Source organism: Pseudophryne corroboree, chromosome 2, assembly GCF_028390025.1.
Source record: "Pseudophryne corroboree isolate aPseCor3 chromosome 2, aPseCor3.hap2, whole genome shotgun sequence".
Classification (NCBI taxonomy): Eukaryota; Metazoa; Chordata; class Amphibia; order Anura; family Myobatrachidae; genus Pseudophryne; species Pseudophryne corroboree.
The window spans coordinates 79526990-79549776 of record NC_086445.1 but is presented as its reverse complement, the minus strand read 5'-3'; the positions used below and the strand labels follow the sequence as shown (position 1 = coordinate 79549776).

General features: G+C 46.1%; 1 protein-coding gene across 2 annotated transcripts in view; it reads left to right on the top strand.

The window, feature by feature from the left end:
• The window catches only part of MRE11 (MRE11 homolog, double strand break repair nuclease), a 605744-nt gene that overhangs the window by 259733 nt on the left and 323224 nt on the right, over positions 1 to 22787 (top strand). For both annotated transcript variants that reach the window (XM_063951452.1, XM_063951453.1), the window contains exons 13-16: positions 6126 to 6299; positions 9717 to 9779; positions 10989 to 11202; positions 14666 to 14740. In XM_063951452.1, the coding sequence (XP_063807522.1) occupies positions 6126 to 6299; positions 9717 to 9779; positions 10989 to 11202; positions 14666 to 14740 (526 nt within the window). The remainder of the gene's footprint in view (positions 1 to 6125; positions 6300 to 9716; positions 9780 to 10988; positions 11203 to 14665; positions 14741 to 22787) is intronic.

The window sequence follows — 22787 nt, the reverse complement described above, 5'->3', positions numbered from 1 at the left end:
CATTGTCCCAGTTCCACTTCAACTGCAAAACAAGGGTTACTACTCCAACCTGTTTGTGGTACCGAAACTGGACGGTTCGGTAAGGCCCATTTTAAACCTCAAATCACTGAACCAGTGTTGAAGGGTGTTCAAGTTCAAGATGGAGTCTCTGAGAGCGGTGATCTCAGGTCTGCAGGAGGGGGAATTCCTGGTGTCTCTGGGCATCAAGGATGCGTACCTTCATATTCCGATTTGGCTGCCTCATCAGGCTTATCTAAGGTTTACACTACAGGACTGTCACTACCAGTTTCAGGCACTGCCATTTGGCCTCTCCACGGCACCAAGGGTATTCACCAAGGTAATGGCAGAGATGATGTTTCTCCTCCGCAAGCAGGGAGTGAACATAATACCATACTTGTACGACCTGCTGATAAAAGCGCCTTCCAGAGAGAGGTTGTTGGACAGTATTTCTCAACCCAACTACTTCAGGATTACGGATGAATTCTGAACCTACCAAAATCCCACCTGGAACCAACACGGAGGCTTCCATTTCTGGGTATGATACTGGATACGGAGGAACAGAAGGTATTCCTTCCGTTGGAAAAGGCATTGGTAATCCAGTCGATGGTGCGGGATGTCCTAAAACCAGCCCGGATATCGGTGCATCTATGCATTTGCCTTCTGGGGAAGATGGTCGCCTCTTACGAGGCTCTGCAGTACGGAAGGTTTCATGTGAGGCCCTTCCAGCAGGATCTGCTGGACAAATGGTCCGGATCGCATCTTCACATGCACCAGAGGATACGTCTGTCACTAAAAGTAAGGATTTTTCTTCTGTGGTGGCTTCAGACTTCTCACCTGACCGAGTGTCGAAGGTTCGGGATTCAAAATTGGGTTCTGCTAACCACAGACGCAAGCCTCAGAGGTTGGGGAGCAGTCACCCAGGGGGATCAGTTCCAAGGAAAATGGTCAAGTCAGGAAGCCATTCTTCCGATCAACATTATGGAACTAAGGGCCATATACAACGCCCTTCTACTAGTATTGCATCTTCTTCAAAATCACGCCATTCAGGTTCAGTCGGACAATGTGACGGAAGGTACAGGGTGCTCTGCACCTTCCAGTCAGCCCGCAGCACCTGTGGCAAATCAAGACCCACCTTGGGCTGCTTTTTTCAAATATGCTGACTACGCTTGTAACACGACTTATGCCTCCTGTGGGTCCTCCTGTGCCATTACAGCCACATATTGTCCCTGTAGTTAATCCACCATGGGCGGATACTCTGTCAACACAGTTACAGCAACTGAATCAGTCCTTGGTTAAACAGAAACCTAACCCTCGCCCTACTGGGACAAAGGGGTCATCTAAGCGAGCCATTTCTTCCTCACAATCCACTAATATTTCGGATGATTCTTCAGATGAGGATGGGGAATATACTGATCCATCAGACGTTGATACAGCTGCTTCTGATGAGGAATCTACAACACAGGTTGATGTTCCTGACCTCGTGGAGGCTATCAAGCTGATTCTTCAGATCGATGATGAAACTGATCCTCCTGATACGTCTAAGAAACCTGATAAGTTCAAACGTCAAAAGGTTGCTAAAGTTGTTTTACCACATTGTGACCTTTTAATTGACATATGTCAGAAATCCTGGTCGTCTCCATTAAAGAAATTTTCCCTGTCTAAAAAGATGCTAGCTCGTTATCCTGTCCCTGCGGAGTTGAGTAACAAGTGCCCAATTTTGGATTACCACATGTATGTGCACACCCGATAACCGTGGTTCTACCAGCCACTGCCTCTGGGGGAGGGGGGGTTAATACACTACGCGGGGTAGTCACACACACCGGGGTACAGACCACAGTGGAAAAAGATTTACATGATAAGATGTGGTACAGAACACAGTGGAGGAAGCTTGAACATGATCAGATGGGGTACAGAACACGGTTAAAGAAGCTTAAACGTGAGTTACAGAACACAGTAGAAGAAGCTTGAACATGGTCAGATGGGGTACAGAACACAATATTAGAAGGTTGAACATGGCCAGATTGGATACAGAGCACAATAGAAGAAGATTGAACATGGTTAGATAGGGTACAGAACACAGTAGAAGAAGCTTGAGCATGGTTAGATGGGGTATAGAACACAGTAGAAGCTTGAGCATGATCAGATGGGGTACAGAACACAGTAGAAGCTTGAGCAGGTCAGATGGGGTACAGAACACAGTACAAGCTTGAGCATGGTCAGATGGGGTACAGAACACAGTTGAAGCTTGAGCATGGTCAGTTGGGGTACAGAACACAGTAGAAGCTTGAGCATGGTTAGATGGGGTACAGAACACAGTAGAAGCTTGAGCATGATCAGATAGGGTACAAAACACAGTAGAAGCTTGAGCATGGTTAGAAGAGGTACAGAACACAGTAGAAGCTTGAGCATGGTTAGATGGGGTACAGAACACAGTAGAAGCTTAAGCATGGTTAGATGGGGTATAGAACACAGTAGAAGCTTGAGCATGGTTAGATTAGGTACAGAACACAGTAGAAGCTTGAGCGTGGTCAGATGGGGTACAGAACACAGTAGAAGCTTGAGCATGGTTAGATGGAGTACAGAACACAGTAGAAGCTTGAGCGTGGTCAGATGGGGTACAGAACACAATAGAAGCTTGAGCGTGGTCAGATGGGGTATAGAACACAGTAGAAGCTTGAGCATGGTTAGATGAGGTGTACTGTAGAACACAACAAAGGAGCTTGAACATGTTCTTTTAGCACACAGAGTAAAACTACAGTACAGTATATTAAAAATGTTTCCATTTTGTCCCCTGCTTTCTTTTCCAGTACAGTTGGTGTAAACAGAGCAGGCACGTAGCCATAGGAATCATAGATCCCTAAATCTGGGTACACGCTTGTCCAATCCTCAGCAGATCAGAGTCCAGAGCAAACTGTTTATACAATACTACTGCAGACCTGCTAGAATATTCCACATCAAATCCATATCTACACACGTGCAATTTTTCAGCAGACCTCCAATCTGCTGTAACAATCTCTGAAAAATAAATTTGGTTTTGTGGGAAGGGGGATTTATTAATGATAATGTGGTGGGGGAAGGGGAGTATTTTATTAATAACAGTGGTGAAGCTGGGGGAGAATGAGAATATTATTAACTGATGTGAATACGGTTTACCATATTAAAAATAAATAGTGGATTCTCCCCAAAAACTCAATAACCATATATGGACCCCTGAGACTCATCTGGTAATGGAAATTAGGAGGGGGTTACCCCCTATTTCCCAAAAACCAGATCCAGCCAGGGGGATAATGCCATAGCAGGGGGCACACTCAGTGTGGGGTCCCCCTGCCATTATATTAACCATCCCCAATACTGATCAGCCCAGGGCTTTGATTCCTCAAAGTGGGGACCCCAAAAACTATAATGGGGTCCCCTCCCTGACCCAAGTAACAATCAGCCCTGGTGGCAGTGGGTGCGGGTTTCATGGCACGTTAATATTGTTCTTTACAGGTAGCCTACAGGTCCCAGCAGGCCAGCCAGCCATGGAGAACCACAAGACAAGACAAAACACTTAATATTGTAATAACTTATTGGGCAGCACCTTCACATGGGGGAGTGGCCTTTATGCTCATTTACGGGGCCACCTCCTCCCCAGAACTTGTGGTCGTCTTCTTTGATCTTCACGCGGGGGGCAGTCACCTTTCCAGGGTTTGCAGTGGTGTCTACATCTATCTTCACCTGGGGGAGGCGACCACCTTTAAGCTCATTTGCATTGCTGCCGCTTCTCCAGGGCTTGTGGAGATGGCAGTGTACTCCTCTATCTTCACTTGGCGGGGCGGCAGCCTGTAAGCTCTACTGCATGGCTGCCGCCTCCCCAGGGCTTCTACCATCTTTGGTCTTCAGGGGCTTTTGTTCACTTCTCCTCCAACGTCGGACTGACAGATGCTACCTCGCACTTGCTTATATTAGCCAGCACAAGGGGGCGGGGTGGTGATGCAGCCAGCCACTGCAATCTTGCAACTTAAAAATATCGCGGCAAGCAACAGGTGCCAATTTTGAAAAGCAAATACTCTGCCATTGTGCCTGCTGCAAAACTCTGTACTAATGCGCGCCGCTTCCCACCGCCAGGTCCCGCAGCATCGGTGGATGGTCCTGGCATCACTCCAGATTTGGCACTGCCGCCACACTGACAACATGCAGAGGTGCCGGACCGGAGATACGTCTCCAGCTCCGCTCTCAGCAGCGTATTTCTGTGCAATTGGTCGGCTGGTTGACAGTCGGGTCTCCTAGTTTTCAAGCATGTTTAAAAACTAGGAAAATCGACAGGCAACCAGGGTCAGGGGAAGAGGTCAGCCAGCAGAGGATACAAATTTGTCCAATGTTGGACATATCGGTCATCTGGGATTCGGATGTTCTGAGGATTTGACAAGTGTGTACTCAGCTTTTAGTCTTTACACCGCCACTGTTTTTGCATTCCATTCAAAGAGCATTGAAGGAAAATGTAGAAGTATATTAACTGCATATTCTTGTTAAACAATAAAACCCCTGAGAGGGATTTGGTCCACACTACAACGCTTTCACCATAGCTACTGATAAAGCTGATTATTTATCTTGAACTTAAGCTATATACTTATTAAAGACAACATACGCAATAGGCGCACGAGGTGCCGTAATGGTACGCACTTAGCGTAACAGATGCTGTACCGCGAGAGCGGGATGCGAGCGGCGCTGACGCTTACTAATCTACACACACACAACCTTGTAACAATACACTGTAAGGGTATGCTTACGCTGTAAACCTTATTACTGTAATACTACCACAATGTAACGCTGATTAACCTTTATGATATGAAAGCTGTTTGAGCGACTGAGACGCTCAATAACCCTTAGTAATAAATGATAAAATACACAAGACCTGATGTAGATTTAAAAACCACTCCGGCTCTAACACCAGGTGGATGATTCTTTTAGTATAAAAAGGGGAAAACAATACATCTGATACACTACAGATCTAACATTAATACCTAAACAGAATATCTAGACATAAATACAAACATTAACAAATGATTGAAAATACAGATACATAGAATGAGAATGACTGGCATACATTAACCGGGTAACAAAGTGGCCACAGAGAAACATACCATACGGGGAAACACTCGCAAGCGCGACCGGATCCAGTCCTCCAATTATCCGACTGATAATTGTTGATGAGAGAGAGTCTTGTGTCACCAAGCCTATTGCAAGCTATATTTATTTACTAACTCAAGACATACTACAATAGATACTGTGTGCTCTCTTTCCATTGGTTAGGGGTGGGACATATACTGCACCTGGGATCATTGGTTAGTTCAAGAAGTGGGCGATGGCTAGGACTTGTTAGTATTCTAAATTCCTCTTTGTCTGATTATATTGAGGAAAGCTGTTGTTTTGGATCTTCCAAACAAACTCTGTCTCTGGGCTTTGTTTACCCCACCTTCAGTTAAGACAATTGACAACTCAGCACTCATTATTCTGGAGATAAACCTGGTTCTATTCATAAACAAAGGTGTAAGCCCTCTTCATAGAATCTCAAAGCTTAGTGTAAATAAGGCTATTGTATTCAGTCTGTGGGAAATAAATGACTGAATTCTATTCACCTACCCTGCACTTGTGTAATTTATTCGGAATGCAATTAATCTTATTTTCTACTTCTGTGCATAACCATGAGCAGGAACTATGTGAATCCCTCCCAGTTATCATAGGCACAACACCCCTTCAATACCCCACAGCTGGACACCAACCACTACCCTCCAACCTTTGTCTGAGCCCTCCCAGCATGCAAAGAGGAATCTCTCTGTCTAAGAGGTTTTAAACTTACCATACTTGCTGACATTGTTAATGGGAATATTAACTATAATATATTATTACGCTATTTGGGTTAAATATGTCGCGATCGAGTCGCACGCTACAAGCTCACAAACTCCGCCGTATTTACACATCCCATGCGCACGAGACGCTGGAGCGTCCCTTACAAAATCTGCGGGGATGTGTACGCACGGGGGACCAGGCGACGAGCAGCATGCGCACACATTAGGGGTTAATACAAGGCATATGAATCATGATATTTTTCGACTCTGACAGTACACTAAACTTTTTCCTGTCAGAATGTCCAGCTGTCGCTTCTTACCGAGCGAGGAATGGGGGAGGCAGTACAGGAGTTTGTTGACAAAGAAGAGAAAGATGCCATAGAGGAACTGGTGAAGTTCCAGCTGGAGAAGACACAGCGATTTTTGAAAGAACGGAACATTGATGCTGAAGAGGAGAAGATTGACGAAGAGGTGAGAACTGACATTATATTATATACTGTATTCTGGGGGAGATTTTATCCGGTGCTCATATCAACCTGTCAGATTCTAGCTACAGGTTGAGTATCCCTTATCCAAAATGCTTGGGACCAGAGGTATTTTGGATATCGGATTTTTCCGTATTTTGGAATAATTGCATCCCATAATGAGATATCATGGCGATGGGACCTAAGTCTAAGCACAGAATGCATTTATGTTTCATATACATCTTATACACACAGCCTGAAGGTCATTTTAGCCAATATTTTTTATAACTTTGTGCATTAAACAAAGTGTGTCTACATTCACACAATTCATTTATGTTACATATACACCTTATACACACAGCCTAAAGGGGATTTAATACAATACTTTTAATATCTTTGTGTATTAAACAAAGTTTGTGTACATTGAGCCATCAAAAAACAAAGGTTTCACTATCTAACTCTCACTCAAAAAAGTCTGTATTTCGGAATATTCCGTATTTCGGAATATTTGGATATGGGATACTCAACCTGTATCATTTTATAGCATGTACTAGATAAATGATAGAAGTTTGGTACATCTCCCCTAAAAAGTTTAATTGTTCATCTAGAACAATATGTTTGCCAGAAAGTTGATTTTTTTTAAATATATTTGTTGTTGTTTTTTTTTAAATTCATATTAAGTTTATATCAGAAGGAAGAGTGTGTTGCATGACTGGATGTAAGATCACCATGTGGGGCCTTCTTCAGGTACACCCACACGTTTCATACAGAATAATGCAAATCTCCATGGGGTATCCTTGATAAGTCTTTGGAGTCAATCAAGGCTTCTATCATTGAAAATGCTACAACAAAGGGCAGCATTGGTTGTCAGTGTTCTCATATCTTTACTGTTATCACACAGATACAGCATGTGTTCTGGCTGTGAGAAGTCCTGCAGGATGGCCCCCTCAGTTTAAATAGAAAGGCATATGAATAGTAACATTGATATTTGATACTTACACGTTTGTAATCATTGATATCCCCCTCTCTGACCATCATCTACTCTCCTTTACCCTCTGATCTCCTTCTCTCCTCCCCACTCCCAGACCCACCGTCTCCAGGTGCGATCTCGGGTCTTTTGACCCCGCTGTCCTATCCTCGATAAACTCCCTTCTCCTCTATCCACCACGACCTGTCCCAACCAGACGGCCTCCTTCTATAACTCCACTTTCACCTCCGCACTCGATTTTGTTGCCTCTATCTCCTCTGTCGCCCTCCGTCGTTCTAAAACTCAACCCTGGCACTCCAAACTAACCCGTTTCCTGCAAAAATGCTCATGCACTGCCGAGCGTCTCTGGAGGATATCTCGCTTTCTGGCAGACTTCTCCATTTCAAGTTTATTTTCTCTTCCTACAGCTCGCCAAGCAATCCTTTTTCCAATCACTCATCTCTTCTCAGTCCGCCAGTCCTCGCCACCTCTTTGATACTTTCAGTACTCTCCTTCGACCCCTCCCATCGTCCCTCACTGGCGCTGACTTTGCCTCCTTCTCCTCCTCCAAAATTGAAGCAATCCACCATGAAGTCTCGCTGCTCACACCTTGCTCATCTCTTCAACCTATCACTCTCTACCGACATCTTTCCCTCGCCATTCAAACAAGCTCTTGTCTCACCTATACTTAAAAAACCCAACCTTAATTCTTCCTCATTTGCTAGCTACCGCCCCATCTCTCTTCTCCCATTTGCCTCCAAATTACTTGAGAGGCTAGTCTACAACCGGATCACTAGCTAACTTTCTGACAACTCCATCCTTGATCTTTTTCAATCTTACTTTCACCCCCTACACTCCACTGAAACTGCCCTTGTCAAAGTCACCAATGACCTGCTTTTGGTCACTTCTCTCTGCTCATCCTCCTGGACTACTCTACTGCCTTTGACACTGTAGATCATCCTCTCCTGCTCCACACTCTCCAGATCATTGACCTTTCCATCACTGTCCTTGCTAGGTTCACCTCTTATCTCACTAACCACTCTTACTCGGTGTATGCCTCCGGCTCCACCTCACCCCCTTCCATCCTCCCCGTCGGTGTCCCACAGGGCTCTGTCCTGTGCCCACTACTCTTCTCCCTGTACACCTCTTCCCTGGGTGCGCTCGTAAGCTCCTTCGGCTTTCAATAATACCTCTATACCAATGATACGCAACTATACCTTTCCTCTCCTGACCTCTCCCTCTCTGTCCTCTCTTAGGTATCTAGCTTCCTCTCCACCATCTCCTCCTGGATATCTGTGTGCTCCCTGAAGCTCAACATGGACAAAACCGATCTCATTATCTTTCCTCCATCCAGGGTCTCCACCCTTCCTAACATCTCTGTCACTGTTAACAACACCGTCATCCTCCCTGTTCCCCAACTCCACAGCATGGGCGTCACTCTTGACTCCTCCCTCTCCTTCACCCCACACGTTCAGTCTCTGGCGCAATCCTGTCGATTCCAGCTACGCAACATCGCTCAGATCAGGCCGTTCCTCTCCCAGAGTGCGACTAAACCTATTATCCACTCACTGGACATCTCACGGCTCGATTAATGCAACATTCTCCTCACTGGCTTCCCATGCTCCCATCTTGTTCCACTCCAATCTGTTCTCAACTCCGCAGCTCGACTTATCTTCCTCTCCCGCCACTCTACATCTGTAACTCCTCTTCGACAAAACCTGCACTGGCTCCCATTCCCCTACAGAATCCTCTTCAAACTCCACACCTTCACGTACAAGGCCATCTCTAACTCCTCATCTCCCTACATTCTCTCTCCCGCCCACTTCGGCCAACCAACGACCGTCGCCTCTACTCTACCCTGGTCACTGCATCCCATGCGCGAATCCAAGATTTTACCCGTGCTGCCCCTCTTAACTGAAATGAACTCCCTCACTCTATTAGACTCTCCCTGACCTTGCAAAGCTTCAAACGGGCACTGAAAACCCACTATTCATCAAAGCGTACCCTTCCACATAACCTAGTTTCAAGGCCACTCTCCCACCCCACTGCCACATGCCTTGGCCATCTATGCCTCGCCTTTTGCTTGCTCGCACCTCATGTCACCTGTTTGTCTCCCTCAACCCCTTAGATTTGTGAGCTCTTTGGAGCAGGGCCCTCTTCCCTCTTGTTCCCACAACCCTCTTCTCCCGCACTTCAATTACTGCCTGCCCCCAGTAGTATGACGACTACTCCTTTGCTTCCCTTCATCTCGGCTGCATTGTGTACTGAGAACTGTGTTGCTATTTGTTACCTGTGCTCTATTTTAGTTTTTCTGTTACTGTAATCTTAAGTTCTATGTACCCTGTATTGTTCTAATGTTTGCCATGTGTACGGCGCTGCGAAACACTGGTGGTGCCCTATAAATAAAATGTAATAATAATAATCTTTTAATATGATTTGCCAATTTCTGCTTTCAAGGTTCGAGTATTTAGGCAGACACGAAGGGAGAACACTAACGAGGAGGATGAAGAGGTTCGAGAGGTGCATACTTTTGTTTTGTCTCTTGATCGTGTCTCCATGGAAACACATCTAAAGTCTAGTGAGGCCTCGGGTGTTCCAGTACATTTAATAAGGGAATATTTGGATATTTTTCTCTCTGATCATTCTGAAAACACTTTTCTGTATATAATATAGTTTTGTTTGTTTGAGAACCTAGCTCTAACTAAATGAAAACTCCCATGAGCCTCAAATTGGTCTGTGTCCCCTAACAGTTAGGGCTACAGGTTCCTGTTGGAGCAGTATGTGTCACAACGCAACATTAGGGCAGGGTGTTTGCTAGGATTAGCGTCTGCCTTTCGGAAAAGTTGAATAGATATAATTTAGTTTAGTGGCACTTGTCCTATGCCCACTGAGATTTTCCTGTTGCCCGGCAAACCTACTGTAGGCCCACTTTTAATAGGTGGAGCAGTCTCTAAAGAGTTGTCATTCATTGTGAAGTGCATTAGGTGGACCATGTAGGGAGAGGGGCCAAAGTCAACTCATTGGCCACAATTTACGTAACTACAGTTTAGCTTACAGTCTATGGGGGGGAGATTTATCAAACCCTGGAAAGAGATTAAGCGGAGAGTGATAATGTACCAGCCAATCAGCTTCTATCATCCATGTTACAGGCTGTGTTTGAAAAATGACAACTGCTGATTGGTTGGTACTTTTTCTCTCTCCACTTTATCTCTCTCCAAGATTTGATACATATCCCCCATATGTAGCATGAGACAGCTATGATTTAGTTAGTATAATTTTCGTAATACTAGTCTAGTCTTGGCTCTTAGCCCTTTCTGCACTAAACTTTACTGTGCAACAATGTTTTAGAGTTAAGGGGGGTACTCATGGAGCGATATTCTAAGCAATCTGACTAGATTGCTTAGAATATAAGCCTGATGGCTTCGTGTGTACCCCTTACAGCGATAGCGATGCGCAGCCCCGCGCATCGCTATCGCTGCTGCTAGATTGGCCTGCCGTGCAGGCCAATCTAGCAGGTCGCTCACTTCACCCGCTGGGTACACATCGCACTGTGCTGAGCGGCGGGAGAGATGTGTGCTGAGCGGTTCGCTCAGCACACATCTCTCCCCGCATCGGCCTGTCTATATGGGCCTTTAGCAGTGTCATCCATTAGGATAAAATCAGATCAGACAGACTGACTGATCAAATAAAGACAATAAATAATTACCACCTAATTGTGTTGCTTTTCAGGCGATAAGCCGTGCCAGAGCGCACAGATCTCAGGTTGGGGATATCAGTATGAGTGATGATGATGATGGAATACGAAGGAAGACCTCCGGCCCAACCATCGATGATTCAGACGAGGACAGCACTCTGGTATCGGGGAGAGGGAGAGGAAGGGGCCGAGCCAGTAGAGGACGGGGACAGAGCACATCCACCAGAGGAACTTCTAGACGAGGAAGAGGTCTGTCACCTTTAAAAAGAAAACACATTTTTACTTAAACAAGTATTTTTCAAGACCCTGTCCTTCCATACATCAGGGGCTTATGCACAATATTTATCCAACTGCACAGATAATGATCGCTCAAATGTAGATCTTTATCTTGAGGGAGAGATGTATCAAACCTAAAGAGGACAAGTGGAGTTGGTGCCCATATCAACCAATTACATTTTAGCTATCGTTTTCTAGAATGTACTTGATAAATGATAGCTAAAATCTGATTGGTTGCTCTTGGCAACACATCCATTTGTTTTCTTTAGAAGGTTTGATACAGCTCCTCCTCAGTCACATGGTACAGCTCCTAGATCTTTTTCAAACTCAACGTTGTGCTGGTCCTTAGACCTTTATAAGAGCTCCCTGGTCCCTGTTTAGAGGCAGACGTAGCATCCAGTAGAGTATTCTACAGGCCCTATAATCGGTCTTTATTACAGACTCAACTGGCAAACATATACCATGCCACCGGAATGTTCCATGGTATACTGCAGCCCCAATACTGTGTTGGACATAATTGTCCTGACTTGTCCAGAAACTAACTACCAGTGTCCCATATTCCCCAGCAATTATCAAAGTCCCTGGTTGTTCAGCACTTACCACAGGATTCCAGTGCTCCATTCTTTACCACTGCCCCAAGTTTTCTGGAATCAACCACATCCCTTTACTGTAGCAGTGCAGCATTACTCCTCTGTTTGCTTCTGCCACTATATATAGTTACAGGGCCCAGGCAGAGCTACCATAAGAAACCTGGGAGCTCAAGTGCATCTGTTATGAACTCCATTTGGTTTCCAGAGTTCACGGAGGAGTAGACACCTGTAGCATTATAGCCAGGATTCAGGAGCTTGTAATTTAGGCTAAATTTTGGGGTCCACAAGGGTCTTTCCTCACTTGAGCCCATTGCTATTACTCCTGGCACATCAGGTTTTGCCTCTTCTCATTATACAAGCCCTGTTCTATAAGCACAGTGAGTATAAAAGGATGGATATAAAAGCAGCAAGTTATCAGGCGGTTATAATGCCAAAAAATGCAAAATCATGCACTTGGGTCTCAAAAATCCAAGGGCTAAATATAGAATTAATGGCACTATACTGGAAACTATTGAGGAGGAAAGGGATCTAGGAGTCACTATTTCAGGTGACTTAAAAGCAGGTAAGCAATGTAACAAAGCAATGAGGAAGGCTAGTCAGATGCTTGGCTGCATTGGGAGAGGAATCAGCAGCAGAAAGAAAGAAGTAATAATGCCACTGTATAGGTCATTGGTACGGCCTCATCTAGAATACTGTGTTCAATTCTGGAGGCCATATCTTCAAAAGGATATTAATACATTAGAGACTGTACAAAGAAGAGCAACTAAAATGGTGCATGACCTACATCATAAAACAAACCCAGAAAGACTAAAAACCTCAATATGTATAGTTTGGATCAGAGAAGGGAAAGATTTAACAAAGTCCAGGAGGGAAACATTCTCCCAGTGAAGAGAAGCAATAGAACATGAGGACATACACTGAGACTGGAGGGGGAAGGTTCAGGGGAAATTTGAGGAAAAATTACTTCACAGAAAGGGTAGTGGACAAGTGGAATAGCCTCTCATCAGAGGTGGCAGAGGCTCAGACAGCAGAGCAATTTAAACATGCATGGGATAGACATAAGGATATCCTTACATAGAAATAAGGATCAAACAAGGTTAGAGATAAAAATAATAATAAAAAAAAAAAAAGGGGGCAGACTAGATGGGCCAAGTGGTTCTTATCTGCCGTCAAATTCTATGTTTCTATGGCGGGGGTCAGAAGGATGATGTATAATCATTTACATATTGTACATTTGGTGTATGCGCCGTAATTGCAACACGCTTGTGAGCGGCACAAAATCACTGAAAACAATATGTTCGTAAAAGAATCAGTCTTTGCAATCACATTGCATGTATTCCACATTACAGTCCCTTCCCCACCAGCTGGGACCCCTGTAATCATGTACACATTGTTTATTATGCACAATTTCCAAGCCATTCGCATTCATGTAACAAGACTCTGGGGCACAGCGCCCGCATTTGATAAACAGGTCACATCCGTTCACTGCATGCATTCATATGTATGACATTCATGTGTCATTCATAGACAATATCTGTGATAATGCCTTATTTCCATATATATTCTATGATGAATTAAAACGGTTTGTGGTGCAGATAGGTCCGACACAGGGGGCTTCTTGTGTTCCAGCTGCTAAATGGCTCATAAATCGCATTAAGTTGTATTTATTTAGCATAAAATACACAATAAAATAAATGTATGCATACATTGTAGAGGTATACATAAGTATCTGTAAAATTTTGAGTGCAGAATATAGACGGAACAAATGGCAGCATGCAAATGTGGTTCTCACACAGTCATGGGGCCTGTTCACCCTTTCTGCGGTACCTGATTTGGGCACCATCCGCTTACTTTCATTAGGGCCATTGGCACTGCAGTCACAGCTATGGGTGTCATCTTTACACTGAGACAATAAGGAATTAACCACTATGGGGGGTATTCAATTGAAGTCGGAAACTGGCGTCTTGTCGGAAAGATGGCAGTTTCCTCCTTTTTAGGTCAGAATGGGTTACGACCTAGTCAATCTGGATGCTTTTTTTCTAACATGTCGGCAAATCCGACTTGTCGGAAAACACGTTGATCGTCGGATTAGCAGAGGATCCACGTATTTTGTCGGATTCCGCAGCAAAGTCCGAAAGGTTTTGGCCCCGGTTCCGACAATGTCAATCCGACTTTAAAGAATGTTGGGTTGGCATTGTCGGGAGTGGCCAAATCCTGTTGGAATTGGCCGCTCATCGAATACTGAGATGTCGGATCTTTTCCGTTGGAAAGGATCCGACATCTATTGAATACACCCCATAGTGGGGTGGCTGCAGAGTCGGACGCAAAACAAGGGGCATATCCGATTGAAATGGTTGCAGCGGCCCATATGCGGAGCTCGAGATGCTTTCAGCATCCGTATAGTGTGCGTCTGATTTTTGCCATTCATGTCACAGACACTTACGTTCCTCTTGCATCCGTTCATTTTATTGTAATGCCATTGAACACTCTGTAAGCTTGGTCTCTAGCCATAACAACTGTACACAACAATAGTAATTAAGTCATAGGCGGTATTCAATTAGGGCCGTTTTTTCGCCTAGATTATTATTTTTAGGGTGAATGGAGATTTGCCCTAATCATGTGGGCCATTTTCACTGGTTTTTAGGCATTTTTTCGCCAATGCCTTTTCACTAAAAAATGAAGTGAAAAGGCATTGGCGAAAAATGACTTAAAAATGGGCGAAAATGGCCCGCAATTGAATACGCATAGGGGGGTGAATTCAATAACTCCGAAATTGTCGGAGTTAATTGAATACCTCTGTATGACAACTGGAAGGTTTATATTCTATATATGTTTATGCTTTGCAGGAGGTAAAAGCAGTGATCCGCCCTCTACTGGTCGAGGATCAAAAGCACCCTCCAAAAACATGTCCATATTTGACGGTAAGTTCTAAGTCTATTTCCGTATATGTCTGACCTACTGCGAATAAAAGGTACAAGAGCGAATTCACTGCTGTAATTCATTTATGAAATGTTTCTCATAGCAGCATAAAGAGACCGTTTAAAGTTATATGTTAATGCGCGGTACATTTATTAGTCATTTAGGATATTTTTTATAATACACTGTCTAGACATCTAATTCCGTAACTTGTTTTCTGACTCTTTCCATCACAGTCTCCCTCCTTTTTCCTATCTGTTATTACCAAGAGTGGATGATTGGTGTTTGTTAAATCTCCTGCTGTACTAACTTATAAAAGAGTTCTGCACAACACGTTATCTTTATGGATTTACAGTTCTTTCTTGGTACAGTTATTGCATAAGGCTGTGTTTTTTTATCCTTTTTTTTATGCTTTGTCTCAGTGGAAAACCACTTGGCGCAAAGCTAAAAAGTAATCAGTTGTAATTGCGCATCGATTCAGGGAGAGGTTTCCATTTTCAGACAAGTAAAGAGCGTGTAAGTGTAATTTGGATGAATCACCGCTAGCGATTACAGCCAGATAGTGTTGCGAAAAGCTTTAGGGGGGAATTCAAATGTTTGAAAAGTCGGTTGGGCGTCTTTTTTCCCCTGTCTATGAGATAGGAAAAAACAGACACCCAACTGACTTTTCAAACAATTAAATCTCCCCCTTAGGGTGTTATTTGCTCCGGTGCTCCCGGTTCTCGTGGGACAGTCCTGATATGTGGTCCTCAAAAGGGGAGTTTTGTTGGTATCAGAACAAATGGAAGAAATAGGGGAGTACATTATAGGACTTTTTTTTTTTTTTTTAAATAAAACTACAAAGAATAATAAGACAAATTGAATAGATTTTTTTCAGTTTGTGTGTAGTTTAGTTTGTGCAAATATGTCAATATTTCTTCTGGTTTTTTTTTTCTTAATATAGGCTTTATTTATTTTAAAAACTGTCAAAAGAAAGTTCTATAGAAATATTTCTTATTTTAAAATATATAAAAATGAATTTAGATATCATAACACAAAATAAGTTATTATTTGTTTAAACAGCCTGTAGCTAAATGCTGGAATAACATGTGATTATTAGAGAACGTCTAGGGATACTAATGAGGAACACATATAGGAGAATGTTTAATCTGAATAGATAACGATGCTGGAGCTGCAAATAGGGTGTTTTACTGCTGCATGTGACCATCACTGACTTTATTTAGTTATTGATCCTTTAAGAAAATATACTCTATCTATCTATCTATCTATCTATCTATCTATCTATCTATCTATCTATCTATCTATCTATCTATCTATCTATCTATCTATCCATATGCTGCTAACAGCAAACCTGTATTTAACAGGCTCTTATTGCTGTGCTTTGTGTTTAAACCTAGTCCCCTTATATCTGAGTCGGTGCAGTGCTCACATTAATGAATTGGCTGAAGGTACTGTAACTGTGTGGACAATCTTGGGAAGTACAGATGTGTCCTCCTTTGTCTTTGCTGCAGTCGCAATAAACCGTCCTTCTAGTGGCGCCTGGTTGTGAACTGCCGGCTCGCTCACGCCAGTCATCTCGCGCTGCATAGCGTATTGAGGCTAAATATGTGAGGACACATCTGTTTATGTGTCCTATTCTGCCCATTTCATATGGTGCATTGCCTGTCCCTTGTCAGACGTGGACAGTGGGATGTGGAGGTCCATGGTAAGTGCAACCGACGGGAGGCTAGACGAGAGGCTGAATGACCAGGAAAGCCCTTTACCTTCCTGGCACCAGATAATGCAGAAATGTAAAAGCCTGCGACATAAAACAGAGCGGATGTCACATCCATGCAAACCGTCCAAGCACATCATTTGCTTTCACAGTTAATTGATAGTAGACTGTGAAGTTATAGGAAAAGGAAACCTCCTCTCCTGCATACAGTGGAACCTATTTTCAACGGATGGCTGACCCAGCACTGGGTCTATTCTTGTAAGAGGGGTGCATGCATCAGAGCAATCCCCTACACAGGGCGGATTTAGGGCTCATGCTGCCCCTAGGCACATTTGTTCCCCCCCCCCCTCATTTCGGGGCCAGTCTGAATGTCTTAAGACCGCCAAAGCAGCCCCAACCTCGCCCCACTACCACCTCCCGGGCCAGTTTGCTGCCCATTGTCCCGTTCCCATCAGTTGCAAAATGAAATATAAAAAAGGAAATCGTACTGACAAGAAAAAAAGAATCACCTAGCCTCATCTGCCTGGTGTGCCGCTCCCCAGCAAGTGCCGCCCCTAGGCATATGCCTCAAGTGCCTAGTGGGAAATCCCCCACTGCCTTTACACAATATTTCTGCTGCGGGGTACACTGGGCTCCACAAGGAATTACATCGGTGGTGTAGAGTAGGATCTTGATCCGAGGCACCAACAGGCTCAAAGCTTTTGACTGTTTCCAAGATGCACAGCGCCGCCTCCTCTATAACCCCGCCTCCATGCCAGGGAGCTCAGTTTGTAAGTTGGTTCCTTGCAGTATGCAGGCACTTAACAGGGGCTGCTCTAGGCAGCCTTTTCAGAGCTTCATTTACAGACTGAAGACAGAAGAAATGTATGAAGATTTACAGGGCTGCTGCAGGCAAAGTCTCATAGACTTTCCTGCGTGCAGCTCCATCACCCCCAGCGGCGCTGTATACTCCCGCGCAGCGCTTGCCGGGTCACTGCAGCGGAGGCGCCGGCTTCTTCCCTCTTCACATGAGTCACACACATGCTGCCGTCTCCCGGATCGCGGGGCCACTGACAAGGGGGAGGTACGGGGCTTCTGTGCCGCAGTTTGCAACGCCATCCAGCGCGGCCGTAGGAGGCGGGCCGCGCGCGCTTGTGTGGACACGGATTACTGGGCTGATGATCCACTAGCCACCAGGGATATACTTTATGGGCACATGTCAGGGGGGACGTTGTACCATTCTCCCCCCCGTTTTCTTTACTGCCCGCATGCCCGGTGGGGATGCCAGCAGGGGGAGCAGGCCGGACCTGAGGCCCTTCCCCAGCCCCACGGCGCCATTTATGCAATGTTCCCGCCCTGGAGCTGCTTCCTTCTCCCTCACTCCCGGTCAGCAGCCATTACAGATAGAGCCTTGCTGTTCCTGGGATTACTGGGGCAAATCCTCCTCTGTGGAACTGCCTGACTGCCAGTGCTGTGCTTCCTACAGGACACTTGAGTATTCTACCTGTCACTGGGACTGTGTTAGTTAAAGAGTGCATAGCTTCAGGGTTGTGTGGTACAAACACCCTGTGATATACATCCAGTGCTTACTGTGTTTGTTATATCTATTGTTATCACATATAGCCATACTGAGTATTACTTTGTATTGCTAGTCCAGCGCAGTTTATGGTACATAATTTCATGTAGCTGCTGCGTGGCTGCCTTGCTGCAGGGTATTTCACTCAGCGTGCTATTCCTATATTGCTATACCTGTGGGGGCCAAGTGTTTCAGGTTTTCTCTGATGATAATATAGGATTGTTTCACAAGATATACTACTGGGGTGTTTTTTACTTGTGAATTATAGTCACCATATGTTCTATTCCTATTGAACTCTCGGTCTGTGCCATCTTAGGCTGTTTCTCTGAGAGTTCTTACTGGGTATAGTGCTGCTACAATTTGTACCGGGTTGCCCATTACTGTGCTACACGTGGCAACGACATTGGGGCCTCTCCCACACTGCGTGGTAGTGAGGCCACTGATGGAATGGATGATAATTTAGCAGCTGAGAGTTCAGGTTCAGGGGGTTCCTTGCCCCCCAGTGGGTCGGTAGCATCACAAAATCCACCTTGGGCTACATTTTCTACATCCAAGCTCTGGCGCAATCTTGTCGGTTCCAGCTACGCAACATTGCTCGCATCAGGCCATTTCTCTCCCAGAGTGCAACTAAACTTATCATCCACTCACTGGTCATCTCACGACTCGACTACTGCAATGTTCTCCTCACTGGCCTCACTTGCTCCCACATCGCTCCCCTCCAATCTGTCCTCAACTCCGCAGCTAGGCTCATCTTCCTCTCCCGCCACTCCACTTCTGCCACTCCCCTTCAACAAAATATACACTGGCTCCCATTCCCCTACAGAATCCTCTTCAAACTCCTCACACTCACATACAAGGCCATCTCTAATTCCACTGCTCCCTACATCTCCAACCTCCTCTCCCTTCATACTCCCTCCCGCCCACTACGGTCGGTTGATGACCGTCGCCTCTCCTCTGCCTTGGTCACTGCTTCCCATGCACGAGTTCAGGATTTTGCCCGTGCTGCACCCCTTCAGTGGAATGCGCTCCCCCGCTCCATTAGACTCTCCCCGACCTTGCAAAGCTTCAAACGGGCATTGAAAACCCACCTATTTATCAAAGCGTACCCTTCCAATGCATAACCTAGTCCTTAGGCTGCTCCTCCATCCCCCTGCCCCATGCCTTGGACATCTCTGCTTTGCTCGCATACCACCATCAGGCTTCTACCTGCTTGCTTGCACCTCATGTCATCTGTCTGTTGCCCCTCCCCACTAGATTGTTAGCTCTTCAGAGCAGGGCCCTCTTTCCTCTTGTCTAAGCCCTCTTCTTGACACATTTCACTCAGCGACCATCTTTACTTGCTTTTTCTCCTGCTGGTAAAGGCTCATCTCTATCTATGGCCGCCAGCCCCAAGTAGTACAATGATTACTCCTTCGCTACTTACATCTAAGCTGAATTATGTTTTGAGAATTGCGGTGCTCTTTGTTACCTGCACTCCATTTTTGTTATTTATTTACTGTTACGCTAAGTTTTGTCTCCCTGTACTGTCCTTTGTACGGCGCTGCGAAACACTTGTGGCGCCCTATAAATAAAATGTAATAATAATAATAATTTTCCACATTGTTAAACACGCTTGTGACTAAATTGACGCCCCCTGTGGGACCACCTGTGCCACTACCACAGTTTATGGTCCCCGCTGTGAACCCGCCATGGGTGGATGCTTTCCACTCAGTTACAGTATTTGAACCGATCCATGTCTAAATCTAAGGGTCACTCTCGCCCGCATAAGACTAAGTCGTCTTTTAAAAGGGCCATTACCTCCTCCCAATCCGCGGCCTTAACTGACACGTCTTCCGAGGAGAACGGTGCATATACTGACACTGATGTTTCAGATGGGGAGGGGAAATCATCCGTGGATGTCTCGGATTTGATTGAGGCGATACGGCTCATTCTTCAAGTGGCTGATCACTCTGGTTTCTTGAGACTGTCTCCAAGAAACCTTATAGGTTTAAGCGTAAGAAGGTGGTTAAGCAGGTTTTACCCTACTCTAAACACCTGATTGACATATGTCAGGAATCCTGGGAAAATCTGGGGACAAAGTTTACACCGAATAAGAGACTGTTGGCTCGCTATCCTCTCTCTGCGGAGGTGTGTAAAAATTGGGAAACTCCTCCGCCTGTAGATTCTCATGTGGCGCGCATGGTTGTTTCCTCTGCTCTGCCAGTAACTACCGTCAACTGTCTGAAGGAACCGACGGATCGTCGTGTGGAGGGCTGTTTGAAAGCGATTTATACCCTTTCCAGGGCTGTGCAAAGGCCAACTATTGCAGCGATACGGACTGCTGAAGCTGTTGAGGTGTGGGCTCAGGAACTCGAGGCGGAACTGCCTTCTGATGCATCTGAGCATGCTCGACAATGTCTCTCATATATTGCCACGGCTTCTCTGTACCTTAAGGAGGCGGCCTCCGATGCCGGGGTGCTCGCGGCCAAGGCTGCTACTGCGTCCGTTTTGGCCAGACGTATCCTTTGGTTGAGATCCTGGTCGGTGGATTTGGATTCCAAGAAAACCCTGGAGGTGCTTCCTTTCAAGGGAGACATTCTCTTTGGAGAAGACCTCAATAAGATTGTGGCCGATCTGGCTACTGCTAAAACGGCCTTCCTACCTAGTATGGATCCTTCCGCACAGAAGGCTAAAAGTACTTTCCCTCGGCCCTTTCGTACTCCAGGTAAAGCAAAAGGTCAGGCGTACCCGAAGCAAGCTCGTGCTTCCAGGCCTGCCTAGCCAAGACCGAAGCGTGCCTGGGCCGCCCGTCAGCCAGCTTCCAAAACTGACAAGCCGGCCGCATGACGGGGCGGGCCTCCCTCTGGGGGATCCCAGGGTGGGGGGCCGACTTCTAGGTTTTACCCAGGAATGGTTAAAGACCACTTCGGATATCTGGGTGAGGAAAGTCGTTGCTCGAGGTTACGCCATACCCTTCAAGAATCGTCCCCCTCTTCGATTTTGCCCGACAGATGTGCCTCTGGATCCGGCAAAAGCAAACACGTTGCACTCGGTGGTACATTCCCTCCTATCCACAGGAGTGGTGGCACAGGTGCCTCTGGCTCAGAGAGGCAAGGGGTTCTATTCACCGCTGTTCTAGTCCCGAAACCGAACGGGTCCTCGCGGCCCATTCTCATTCTGAAGTCCTTGAACAAGCATGTGCAGATCTCAAAGTTCCGTATGGAAACGCTGCGCTCTATTGTTCTGGCCATGGAGCCTGGGGACTATGTGGTCTCCCTTGACATACAGGATGCCTACCTACATATTCCTATTGCGGTATCTCATCAGCAGTACCTGCGGTTTGCGGTGGGCAACCTTCATTACCAATTTCGGGCGTTACCCTTTGGTTTGACAACGGCTCCGTGAGTTTTCACCAAAGTAATGGCGGTTATGACGGCTACACTCCGCCGTCAAGGGGTCAGGATACTACCATACCTAGACGATTTGTTGATCCTGGCGAGTTCCGCAGAAATTCTCCTGTGTCATCTCGATCTGACCGTCCAGTGCATGGCAGCCCACGGGTGGCTGATCAACTGGAAGAGATCCTCCCTGGTTCCGGCTCGGAGCATGGTACACCTGGGAGCGTTGTTGGACACTCACAACCAGCGGTTGTTCTTGTCTCAGGAGAAAGTCCTGAAACTTCAGGACAAGATCCGATGCTTCCTATCCCGTCCGCAAGTGTCGATTCATTCGGTGATGCAAGTGTTAGGTCTCATGGTGTCGGCTTTCGACATGGTGGAGTATGCTCAATTCCATTCTCGCCCTCTACAGAAGTTGATTCTGTCCAAGTGGGACGGCCTGCCTCACCGGATCAGATCTCACATGATCTCCCTATCTCCGGAGGTCCGCCTGTCACTGAGATGGTGGCTGCAGGACCAACAATTGAGCAGGGGTCGTCCCTTCTGGATATCCAACTGGGTCCTGCTGACGACGGATGCCAGTCTGAGAGGTTGGGGCACGGTGTAGGAGCAACACTCTCTTCTGGGTCGGTGGGCCAAGGAGGAGTCGCTACTCCCGATAAACATTCTGGAACTGCGGGCAGTGTTCAATGTGTTGACAATGGCCCAGCATCTAATACAGAACAGACCTGTTCAAGTACAATCGGACAACGCCACCATGGTGGCGTATATCAATCATCAGGGCGGCACTCGAAGCCGCATGGCAATGAAGGAAGTATCAAGGATTCTTCAGTGGGCAGAATGCCATCTGCCGGCCATATCGGCAGTGTTCATTCCGAGCGTTCTGAACTGGGAGGCGGACTATCTCAGTCGTCACGACGTGCACTCCGGAGAATGGAGCCTACATCCAGAGGTGTTTCAACTTCTCGTGGACAAGTGGGGCCTCCCAGATGTGGACCTGATGGCGTCTCGACACAATCACAAGGTTCCGGTCTTTGGAGCAAGGACAAGGGATCCTCAAGCAGCATTCGTGGATGCTCTGTCAATCCCGTTGAACTTTCGGCTGCCGTATGTGTTGCCTCCGGTGTCACTCCTGCCCAGAGTAATACGGAAGTTCAAGCAAGAAGAAGGAAACCTTCTTCTAGTCGCTCCAGCATGGCCCAGGCGGCACTGGTTCTCTGATCTACAGGACCTCTCGTTGGATCGTGCCCTTCTACTTCCACAACGACCAGACCTCCTCGTTCAGGGCCCGTGTGTTTACCAGGAATTGGCCCGTCTGGCTTTGACGGCATGGCTCTTGAAGCTTCCGTCCTGAGGGCCAAGGGTTTTTCTGAGGCAGTCGTTCAAACTATGTTGAAGGCCCGTAA